This window comes from Quercus lobata, chromosome 6 (assembly GCF_001633185.2).
Source record: "Quercus lobata isolate SW786 chromosome 6, ValleyOak3.0 Primary Assembly, whole genome shotgun sequence".
NCBI lineage: Eukaryota > Viridiplantae > Streptophyta > Magnoliopsida > Fagales > Fagaceae > Quercus > Quercus lobata.
In genome coordinates, this window is record NC_044909.1 from 23,619,118 (window position 1) to 23,632,177 (window position 13,060).

A 13,060-nucleotide genomic window follows, 5' to 3' on the forward strand; every position below is an offset into this window, starting at 1 on the left:
CTGTGATTTATTTCTTTCGCCCAGAGGTTGGCAAACTGCATTTGCTCCGCCATTTGGAGATTGATTGAGCAACCTTATTATGAAGAATCTCCCAAGTATCCAGCTATTGCCTTTGGGTTAATCATTTAGTATAGCCATTTTAAGGTGACTCTTTTATGCTTTTGAGTCTCTTTTATAATTTTTTCCTTTTTTTCTTCCTTAATTAACTTATTTTCATGATCTATCTGAATATGCTTTATGTGACTTGTCATTGCCAAATGGAAACAATAAAAAACTATTAATCCAAAAAGTGAGGCCCAATGTCAAATATGAAATACCACAAATCTTTTAAAAAATACAATTAAAAAAACCATATCTCTTACAACAGTTCATCAATCATCATACAAACACCCATATAGGGGTTTGAACTTTAAACATTTAAGACTATATATCCTGATTGCGAGGCCAGGCTCCAAGAAAGCCCAATGGGCTAGCACCACCACGGGCTCAAGCAAAAAACTCCTTACTCCATGACCTATCACACTATAAAATATAAATGGTAGAAATTTTGTCCTAATAATGAAAGGACAAGAACGATAGATTCCTTTTCTATCCTTCATCAATTTTAAGATGTGGATTTTGTATCCCTTTTCCACCTACAAGCAACTTGTGGGCTGGACAAAACCAGTAGATGTTCCAGCAGCATGGCTACATGAAGCTTGAGCTGCTTGATTGTTATAAGTGAGTTTTACATCCTCCAATTTTATATTAAAGCACGGGTTTCCTGAACTACAATCAAATTTCATAGCAACCTCTGTTGCTGATGTTCCATGGATGTCTTGGTATGTCACATCACTAATTTTTACACCAGAAGCCTGTAATAAAAAAAAAAGAAAAAAAGAAAGAATATGTTAATTTTCCACTTATTGATAGAAGCTAGTATTAAATTATGCAAGCTCCAACTAAGAAAAGAAAAAGAAAAAGAGATAATGGATTATAAAGCAAATGTCCAAAACATTGAGAAGGTTTTGGGGGCTTAATTTGGGCCTGAAACTAATGTAGAGTAAAACTTCCGTCTACCATAATCATGGCCTCATCTATCTAATGGGTATGAGTAGTTTTAAAGGTTACATTCATGGGTTGCCAACTGAAATTTTTAAAAATGTATCTTGTGTAATCTCGTTGAACATGTTAAGGATTATCCATAGGTAGTCTTATCCAAGTTTAAACCTAAAGCCACTATATATATATATATATATATATAAATTTTTTTTTTTAAATCGTACCTGGCCTGGGCAACCTTTGTTGTTGGGGCAGTAATTTTGATCAATCACAATTGGATTTTGGACATTCATCATAACAGCATGTTGGAAAAGAATGTTCCTAGCAAACCCATTGCTAGGTCTTCCCCAAGACTTAATCCTTACTCCATTCTGAGTATCAGTAAAAGTAACTGTTTTAACTGTCACATTTTGCACACCAGCCTCTTCTTGGTCCTTGCCTAAACTCCCAATGCTACACCAACCATTACACCCATTACCAATTTAGCATCATTATAATATAGTTGTTACGATAACGTAATATTTTTTTGTAGATCAAATAAATAAATTATTTACCTGATTCCATGCCCAGGTCCACATTCAACATTCTCAATCCATAAGTTAGTGGTACCAGGGCCAATTGAGATGCAATCATCACCAGTCTTGATCTTGGAGTTGAGAATTGTAACACTTGAAGATAATTGAACATGAATTCCATCTGTGTTTGGGCTGTTTCCATCTGCGGTGACCTTGATACCTTGCATTTTTACATTTTGGCAACCATTGACAACAATGTGGAACATCTGGCTGTTTAGAGAGCTTAATGCACTAACCACAATGTTATTCGAGTTGGAAAATTCCAATGTCTGCTTGCATACACACAAGAAAATGTTCCAATCATTATTGTTAAAGTATACTATATGGAATGTTTCTCTAAATTAACGACGAATATGACTATATAAGGCTATTCAATTAAATATGAGGACCTAATGGGATGGACGTCAATGCAAGCAACAAAAGCCTAAGCAAGTTGTTTGACCTTTGACATTCTTATCAGCTTTTAAGCATGTTTACTGATATCACAAGGCTCGAAGATTTAATTAAACAGTAATAAGATTGGCATTAAAGGGTTAGATTATCATTATATAATAGATGCACAAAATAAAATATTCTACTCCAGAACGTGGGATTATTCCCAAGTATTGTCATTACGATTTCCCTAGAAGTCGGCTTGTCATGGCATTAGTAAAAGGTAACTAGTTTAATTTGATAAAAATCTCCTCCCAAACCAAGAGCAAAATCAGTTATAGTTTAAACCAAACCAAACCAAAAGGAAAAGCTGGCACATCACTTTCTACTAGTAAATCCCACCCACTCCCAATTTAACTCCTAGAAAATGGAGTGATTTTTATTTTTATTTTTTATGAATAAATTGGAGGAATTAAGACTACCATAATATACGAATCCAACCCAAATGGTGATTACATTTCAAAATTTTATTTTCTTTGGCTCTATCTAAGTAAGCAAAATAAATGGTAATGTCCATGCCCCCTTAAAAACCATTTATCTTCTTCCCAAAAACTAATACTTTTAAACCAATTGCATGGCAATTAGACAGTATCTAATGTGAAACTGGTTAGTGTGCATTTAGATGTATTTTTTTGTTAAAAATTATTTGTTTAGTTTATGAAAGTCCATTGTTTAACTTTAAAAAAAATGAATAAACTAAAAAAAGCTAAAAGAAAAGACTGAGGATGATAAACATATTGATTAACTCTGAAGATAAAAACACCTCAGTCAAATTCACCAAAAAAAAGAAGGCTAATAATGAGGCAATAATTAAGTCATGATTTCAACACATACCGTGGCTCCGTCAGGACAAGTATTGCCAGAGGCTTTGCAAGCCCACAAGGCAGTGCCTTGGGCATCAAGAATTCCACCAGATATGGTAACCCCATCAACATGCTCAAACACAAGCCAGTTTGCTGTATTTCCAAGGACACTATAGTCCGATGGGGCCACAAGGGTCCCAGCTATGCGCATAATGATAGCATTGTTGTTGCATGGTCCATTAAACACCACTTGCCTGAGATAGAACCTCCCTTCTGGCACATAAATCGTGGCAGGATTTGTGGAGCCACAAGCTTTTGTCCATGCACTAACAAAAGCCTGAGTTGAGTCTGTTGTACCATCTGCTTTGGCTCCTAAACTAACTACATTGTATGTCATAGCAGCAGGATCAGGAGAAGCTACCACTAAGGGAATGAACATAGAGAGAATTTGTGCGAGGACAAGAGAGCTTCTGGGCAGGTGTGCCATTTTGGGTTAATATGGATCAGTGTCTATCTGTGAATTTGTGCGTGTAAAATAGAGAAGAATTGTGGCTTAGGGAGTTCTTTTTTTTAAAATAAACGTGGCTTAGGGAGTTTGGTAGTTGAGGGTTGTGGAGGTGAGGAAGTTGAAACGGTTAGAGAGGGTATTTATAGGATTTGAATCCACATTTAGTTTGACTTTTTGGGATATATATAAATTCAAAAAAATACGCAAAGGCAAAGCTACTGCGGCTGCGCCGAACTTTAGAAAGATATTTTTGATAATCAACTTTAGAAAGATATAAATGCATACTATACTGTTGTTCTGTTTTTTTTAAGGTTAAAACCTTTTTCTTTTCTTTTTTTAATCTTCTTTACTAAAATACCCTTACGTGGGACGTACTGATGCATTAAATATATGGATTGGATTTCATTCTTAAAAATATATATATATATATATATATATATTGGATTTGGATGTTATTACTACAAGTTTTTCTTCAAAATCTTTCTCCAAAAAAAAAAATCTCCAAATTAGTTTGGAGAGAAACTTTTTAAACTTTTCATACATATATATATGTATATTTTTTTTTTTAAATTTTGAAAATCTAACCGTTAAATTTTATGTTCCTTATGGTCTTAATATGTATTTTAAATTTTTTCAGATGTTATTTACTATTCGATCAATACACTTTTTTTTTATATAAATTTTAGATAACAAAAACTTGAAATTTTAACATTTGTTTGATAATATATATAGCAATTGATCTTTGATCTTTTTGAAATTTTGCGAGTATGAAAGATATAATAAGAAAATGCAATCAAACGGTTAAATTTTCAAAGTTCACATTCAATATAAAGATATATGAGGAGTTTTTAGGGTTGTTCTCCAAACTAATTTGGAGAGAAACTTTGTTCATTGTAACATCTTATATTGAAAATATGAATTTTTATTTTTATTTTTTTTATGACATGAATATGAGGTCCCAATAAGAGAAATCATATCTGTATTGAGAAGGCGTCGTCCATCCCTAGCAGTTGTAAGAACAAAGAAAACAAATAAAAGGATGGAATAAAAAATATCATTGTCAAAATGATACATGAAAACCTGGCTACGACAAAATTTAAGGGGTAAGGTACGTGACTGATGAGCTATGGTAAGGACAAATGCACGTACATGGACCTTGTTGCTTTGGATATGAGATTTCTTAAATGTTTGTTACAATAAATTGCAAAAGAAAAAGCAGCGACAGTTAACGTGACAAAGCTAACAAAAACATCCCCCCAGTCCACCACCGCCACCGCCACCTTACCCATTCTCATTTTCGGGTGCTATGTTATGTTATGCACCTTTCTTTGCTTCAACCACAAGACCAACACCACCTCCAACTCCAACCCCTATCAATCATTCACAGTTCCATACCGTCATATACACATCTTCTCTTAGTTTTTTCAGCCGTGGGCGCCCTTTTTTTGTTAAGCTGTTAACCTCCAAATTAATATATTTAAAGTAATATATTCAATCATAAGGAGACTTTATTTTGAGATAGGTAAATAATAGAAGAAAAAAAAAGAAAGATGTGGAGTTCAAATAAAAAATACGAGACACTACAAATCATACAATAGTGGGACTGTGTGATTTATTTCATCCATCACATAAATACCATAAATAGCTTATGAAGGGAGTAGGGCAACGGCATGATCATCTATCTCTATCTATCTTTCTTTTCTTTTTTAATTAGAAAGCTGTAAACTTTATTTGTGAGAAAATACCCAAAAATTACATCATGAGGGCACTATATTTCTCACAATAAATCCTAAGTTGTAGGTTGTTACTAATTGTTAATGGTGAAAATAATAATAGTTTTAATGGTGGGTTCAAATTAGAAACAATAACAACTTACTACGTAGGATTTATTGTGAAAATATTATAAAAATATTGTACATACAACACTTCTCTTTCTAAGAAATAAAAAAGGCTTTCTTCTAGCCATGTAACATAGTTATCAATGTTTTAAACATGTTTAGTTAACAGATGAGCTAGTTTAAAGAGAATGTATTGCACAAATAGTGTCCCCTATATCAAAATATCAATTACTCTATCACGCAAAAAACGAAAAAAAAAAATCCATAAGATTCTCAATTTGACCTTATCATATATATATATACCACAACTAATTCACAACAAGGTAATTTTTCTTATTCAGTCTAATTTATTTTTGGCTAAAATGCAAATTGCATTCTCTAATTTTGACTAAATTTCATTTTAGTCTTTTAACTTTACTTTCATCCAATTGGATTTTCTAAGTTTCAAATTTATTCAATTTAGGCCTTCTGTCCAATTTCATTAAAAAAATTTCATAAAAAAATATTTTTCTCACATAAAAAAATTTATAAAATTAATAATAATATTTTATCTATTTTTATATGAAATTTTTTTTTCAAAAAATATTTTTTTTCATTAGTTAATTGATTGTATAACAGAATTGAATGAAATGCCTAAATTAAATAATTTTAAACTTAAAGGATTCAATTGAACGAAAGTAAAGTTAGATGACTGAAATGAATTTTAGACAAACTTAGAGAGTGCAATTTGCATTTTAGCCTTTTTTTTTTTAAATAATTAAATCAAGAAAATAAATAAATAAAGCTACTAATTAAAACCCATTATTCATTTTTTTTTAAAGTACTCTTACTACAAATATAATTTAACAAGTGATTGTGATTAAGCACATGATATGGACACAAGTCATCTTCTTATTGTGAGTTGAAGACTAAGACTCCAAACATATTTAGAGCTAAATTAAACTTTATCCTTGATATAAAATACTACATCAATTTATATATATATATATATATATATATAATAGTTCAATACTACATTATTTTTCATTTTTGGTATTCTATTATTGTAATTTGGAACACCTCATCAGGGCAGTTTTTAGAGAGGCATGCATTTGTAGCAACGTGGGTTTAGACGTGACATGTGGAGCAGAAAACGGAGAAGAAATCGGCGTTCTTTCTATGCCCCAAATTCATGGCCCCAAAAAACCAACATCTTCTTTTAGCCGTGATTTTAGTTTTCCAATATCATAATGATTTTACATACTTCCTATTTTCTATCATTGATTTTCTCATATCTAAACCGTCATAACCGCAATAAAGGTATTGTGCAACATAAAAGTCGTTTACATTTTCTTATTTGTAGAAAAAAATCAGACATTTTAGACCTAATAAGTTTGATTCCATGATCTAATGATTTTAGACCTAATAAGTTTGATTCCATGAGCTAATAACATAAAAGTCGTTTACATTTTCTTATTTGTAGGTGAAAATCAGACATTTTAGACCTAATAAGTTTGATTCCATGAGCTAATGATTTTAGACCTAATAAGTTCGATTCCATGAGCTAATTATTAGCTCATGGAATCAAACTTATTAGGTCTAAAATGACCCATTCTTGTCTTTCTAGTCCAAGGGCATGTTATGTACGTATATACAACATTCTGCCTGATATACGCAGATAATTTTAACTTTTTTATTTTTTGGCATACAGAGAAAACCCAACCCCTTTTTTTGGCCAATACCAACACAAACATTTGCGAAAGAAATACTCTAATGAAATGAATCTTGAAAGTTTGAACTTTGAACCCTATGAAGGTTAATTGTGGCTTGGATAAAAATATTATTATTATTATATCCTTGGAATATAATATCTACTTACACGAATTAAATTTTCGCTTTCGTGAATGTGCCTCTTTTATCCTGGTTTTGATTGCTTCCATGACTTCCGGGCAGATTTTGGGGGACCTTTTGACCTTCCAGGTGGCATAAATCCATTTGTGAATTTGATAGAATGCTAATGTTATCAAGTATTATTTAACTTTCACGACATTTGTGAATCAGAGTATTGTGCCATGTGAACCCAAAATACAGGCACAATACCCAATGTTATCAAATATTATTTAACTTACACGACATTTGCATTAAAATGCTATAAGTCGAAATTTAGGAAATTAACCCAAGTGGTTGGACACTTGGTCTAAAAGTATTTGTTCCAGGTTTGATTAGATGTGCTTCCCAATTTGAATTCGGGTACTTGCACTTTGAAAAAACTCTCTGGGACAGCAATTTACCCCTCTAGGGCCAACCATCGCGAACAGTTATTAATCTCTAGTTAAAAGTTTTGAAGATACACTCTGAGAGAAAAAAAAAAAAGGAAATTAGTGAACAACGTATTCTGAATGATCATAGCCTTTAATAGCCATGTCAAATTATCACATTTTTTTTTTTTTTTTTTTTTTGCTAATACAACTTATCACGTTAAAAGACCTGGATCATTAGACTTTTTTTTTTTTTTTTTTTTTGTCTAATACCTAGTGAAAATTTTGAAATACCCAATCACACAACCCAATTTGATGCCATCCTACCCAAAAACCGTTTAATCAAAGTGGTGATTCGATTGATTACAAGTTAGTGATCATAGGAACTGACAAGATCGATTAGAGTGGCAAGTTAAGGCGTTTGAAAACCGACGAACACAACTTGTCTAAAGCATGTTGCGAGTTAGGGTTTTTCATCCCTTTTAAGCTCCAATTCCTTAACTCTGGGCCATTCATCAGATCTTAGGTATTAATTGATCCTCAGGTTGCGAGTATTGAGTCTTCAAATTTGTCGTTCTACAGTCATTGCAGTCACCTACTTGCCTCCGTCACAAGGTCATCGACTCATCTCCATTGTAGATTGAGTGGTCTCTCTCTCTCTCTCAAACTTGAATTTTAGGTTCACCTCTCTCTCAAGTTCATGTGGTCCTATTTGTGCTATTTGGATTGTGATTGTGTGTTGTTTAGGTTTGTGTTCTTTGGGTTTTATTTCTCTAAGTTTGATCTCTCTATTTTTAGGTTTGATCCATCTGGGTGTTATCTATTTGTCTTTTGTTCTTCTCCTTTAAACCTAAAAACATACAACAAATCCGACCAATGTCCACCAGAGCCAAAACAAATTCAGATTCAACAGTGGTTATTGGTGGTCAATGATGGGTCGGTTCTAGATCAAGTCCAAAATCAATCCAAACCAACCCATGAACAACCCTATATAACATTGTCATTTTTGCATAGTCAAATAACAGTAGTGACAAGGGATTCTGTGGCTATTATTATTGTCAGTTTGGGGGGGGGGGGGGGAAGGGGAAGATTTACCTAAAAAAATGTTCAGGTAGAATGGGCTTGGGAAGTTTTCTTTTTCCTTCTAATAATATAACAAAATAGAGTAAATAAAATTATGATAATTGTGGAAAGTGGAAACTAAGGCTGCGTTTGTTTTAGCTAAAAACGAATTCCGGAATTACTTTTACACCCTTGTGTGTGTTTGGCTCCAACAGAAAATATGGTCAAATGGAAAAGCAATTACACTTTGACCGTAAAATCACCCACTTCAGCCGTAAAACCAATTTTGCCTTCATTTTACCTTCAAACAAATTACAAGACTCACAGAGAGAGAGAGAGAGAGCACGAGCACACCCACAAAACTTAGATCACACCTCACCTCAGCTAAGCTCCGACCAGCCCAGCCAAGCTCCGATCACGCCGGCCCACTGCCCAGATCACGCGTTGGCCAAACACCCAAGACCCACAAACACCGGTCCACCCAGATCTCAGCCCACCCCTTCCTTATCACCGATCCACCTCTCTGATCGCCAGCCATGCACCGACGAGCTCCGATCTTGACAACCGACCGTAGGCCGTGCTCCACTAGGCTCTCCAACGCACTCGCCGCCACCACCGATCGCTGATCTAGCCGCCACCGACCACCAGCCCACTCCACTCCACCCCCAAACCCACCCGATCTGACCGCCGCCGCCTCCATCCACTCCAATTCTCTCTTTCCCTCAATCTCTCACTCTTTCTTCCCCCTCTCACTGAGTTTGTGATTAAATGATGTTTTTGTTTTGATTTTTGTTTCTTGTGTTGTATATATATTTTGATTCTCTATAATAATATTTGTTTGGATCCTAAGAAAATGTGAGAAACATGATAAAAATGGGTTTTTTAGAGCATTTTCAGCAACACAACCAAACACTAGAAAATATTTTTCAAAGCATTTTTTAGAATGCAACAAAACACTTGAAAATATTTTCCTTTCCCGAAAATATTTTACATTCAACCAAACACAGCCTAAGTTACTTAATAAACAATCAAACTATTGTACAAATGTAGGCATTGTGTGAACAAAAGATTTTTTTTTCAGGATTTGATTTATTTGTTTTAGTGAATAAGGACTTTAACTATTGTTGCGGTCTTACAAGTTCACGCATTTGATTAACGTGCTAACATTGAAAAGGATTTTGGATGCTAAATTCATACATGCTATTAGCTAGGTCAAAAAAGGCAAAATTGTGGTACGCCGCAATTGCATGTTAAATAATGAACACTTTTGTCAACCATTTGCTTGAATTGAAAATCAAAGGAAAAAGTAATAGAATAATCATGTGATAAATTACCTTAAGTAACCACTAGTTTTTCCTAGACATGGCAAAATGGGCAGGTCGGGTCAGGTTAATCGAGTTGCGGGTTAAAAAGTGTCATTTTAAGCGGGTTGAAAATGGGTTCATGCCAATCGGGTTATGGGTCGGGTTGACCCATATTTTTCACATGAATTTTTTTTTTAATAAAGAAAACAACATATATTTGCCATTTGGAAAGTCATGCAACAAATTATTTGATGTAAAATGCATTACTTTGAATTCACCACTTATATCAATAATGAATTCAGTTAAACTTATTAATACTTATTCAATAATTTTCAAATTATACAAATCCTAACATTGCTATCTAAAACAAAATAACACAAAGATAAGTAAAACAAATAGACAAGTTTTATTTCTACACAATATCAACATCCCAAAATGTAAAACAAAATTACAAATGACTTATTGAATTACTCATTTGACAAAGAATAAAAATATAAAAGAAATTTACAATCTTAAAAATTAATTTTATAATTTATTATCAATTGTGGTTAGCACTCTATTTCTATTTGAGATATACATTAAAGTTTGATTATTTACTTATTTATACATGGTTTCTTTTATGAATATCATATCATTGTTAAGCAACACACACTCTAAGAAATATCATAATTTATTTTGAAAAAACATTTATTTTAGACATAAATTGTTAAAAAATAGGTCTAAGCATTCATAATTTATGCTAATTTGATACTTTGGCTTCACTATTTTTACACTTGTGAATGTTTCTCACACATATCTACAATTTTAAATCTATATTTTTAACTTTACTGTAACCAGATTATCTTGCCATATACTTTTCTATTTGATATTTAAAAATCTTTACTCATTACAGAATGTTCAACCATTTATATTTCAATTAATTTGCATACAGTTATGTAAATGTATCAATTGTTTCCTTAAAACTCACAAAAACCATTAAACCAATATTGTCTTAATTTTTTTTTTTTTACCAATTTTTTTTTAAATGGTTTGGTTCGGGTTGGGTTGACTCGCAAAAAACACGAGTCGAGTCACAAATCAACCCGTTTTTGCTTTCAGTCAAAAAAATAAGATTCGGATCATGTACGTTTCGGGTTGGGTCAGGTCAGGTCAGAAAAATACTGATCCGCTTGGCCATGTCTAGTTTCCTAACCAAAAAAATACAATCCCATGTGAATATCAATTAAGATGCGAGAAGTTTGCCTCATCAAGGAATATATATACTATTTGTTATTTAAAGCTAGCTACATTGCCTCCTTGATTATGGTATCTCGTAGCAGATGCTGCTTTGGATTAGATTGATCCCCTCAAAATCATTTGTTCAAATTATTAATTCAGTGATTGCTTAATTGCTATCCTTTAAATATCAGTAAAAATAGGGGAATTAGTTTTGTTATTCTCTAGTTTAATGCAGCTTCTGAATCTGCATTTAATGTTGCCTTACAAGCCCACATGCTCAATCAAGGACACTGTCTGCACTACCATAAGGACAGGCCACATTAATTAGTACATTATACAATGGACCCAGGCCAATGAGCAGACAGGGATGCTCTGGTCTTTTGCTAAGAATTATTTTTTGTCTACAGAAAATAATATATAATAAACCCAATTTTCTGAGCTCAGTCTTCAATACATTGGTCAGGGTTTCCCTGTCGCATTCAATGCAATGCTAGTTAGCAGAGGTTCGCTAGCCATGTGATGTGCGTTGACATGTCATTCATGCACACTTACAGTTATAGACTCATCTTGAAAATTCAACCATTAGCATATGACATTGTGTACAATCGCCTAAGGCTGAAAAAAAATGTGCACAATGTTGCGAATGTACTCAATTTAAAATGATGCCTTTTTGAAAAACAAGATAAGAAAGGTGGGTATGATAAATCTTTGTCCCAAAATTTAAAGAAATTCTGAAATAATGAATTCAATGGGAAGTAGAGTTAAAATATGGTTCAAATTTAGGACCACTTACTTTGGTACAATGATAAATTATCAATTTTCTCAAAATTTTAATTGGAAATACGATACACTATTTAATGTATATAGATTAGCAAAATTTGAATTATGTTATAGATTGCCAAAAATTAAAGTCTTTAAATAAGAGGCTAACTTAACTTATAGATTTTTTTTTTAGAGAGTTTCAACTTTTGGAGTCCGTTTCTGATTATAGCTATTTATTATTAGACCAAGACATTAATTAGTTTTTGGTGTATGTTGAGATTGAATACCAAATTTCTTATTCAATCATTAAATACTTTGAGCTAAATATTCAACGTCATTGTGATCCAATTGCTATTATCGGCCAATTCTATCATTTTAAGAGTATTTTATCCATTTATTATTCACATCTCAAACATGAATCCTACAGTAACATGGTACATAAATTGAGACAAATAAAGTTTCTCTCCAAACTAGTTTGGAGAGAAACCCTACAAATTCATCATATATATTTATATTGAGTGTGAATTATGAAAATCTAACCGTTAGATTGCATGTTCTTATTACATTCTTAATGCTTACAAAATTTAAAAAAAATCAAAGATCAATTGTTATGTCATCAAATAAATGTTATAATTTCAAGTTTTTGTAATCTAAAGTTGTATATAAAAAAAAAAGTTAATTGATCAAATAGTAAATAATATCCGATTTGAGTGAAATTTGATATGCATGTTTAGAATATAAGGAACATGAAATTAAACGGTCAGATTTTCAAAATTCACACCCAAAAAAGAAATATATGAGAAGTTTGAAGAGTTTCTCTCCAAACTAGTTTGAAGAGAAATTTTGTTCAATTGAGATATGAATACGCATTCCCATGCTCCATGATAGATTGAAAGTATCATATTTTTGTTTTTTGTTTATTCCTTTTTATTCTTAGGCAATGTTAAATTAACATCAATGTCATAACATAAAAAGCTTTTAAATATTTATATTGTTTTGTACTTTTTATACATTGTGTTTGTATACCATTTATTTTGCTTAAACTGAAAAATTATTGCTGAAAGTACGGTAGATAAAGGTAAAAGTTAGCTGAAATAGTACAGTGTGGCCCATGAATAGTGCCAAAAAGTGCAGTAGGACCCATAAATAGTAGTAAAAATAAGCTGAATAATGAAATAATTTTAATTTTTCATCCTCATCCAAATGCACATTTAGTAATGGAATAAAATTCTACCTTTTATTTATTTATTTATTTTTTTAAATCCTTTGCTAATTGTAAG

General features: G+C 32.3%; 1 protein-coding gene across 1 annotated transcript; it reads right to left on the bottom strand.

The window, feature by feature from the left end:
- Positions 1 to 361: 361 nt before the first annotated feature.
- On the bottom strand, positions 362 to 3,452 carry LOC115950671 (polygalacturonase-like). The gene is made up of 4 exons (XM_031067893.1): positions 2,883 to 3,452; positions 1,596 to 1,885; positions 1,266 to 1,494; positions 362 to 854 (listed from the first exon to the last, which is right to left on the bottom strand). The coding sequence occupies exons 1-4, from the start codon at positions 3,336 to 3,338 to the stop codon at positions 636 to 638; spliced, it is 1,194 nt and encodes a 397-aa protein (XP_030923753.1). The 5' UTR covers positions 3,339 to 3,452; the 3' UTR covers positions 362 to 635.
- Positions 3,453 to 13,060: the final 9,608 nt, after the last annotated feature.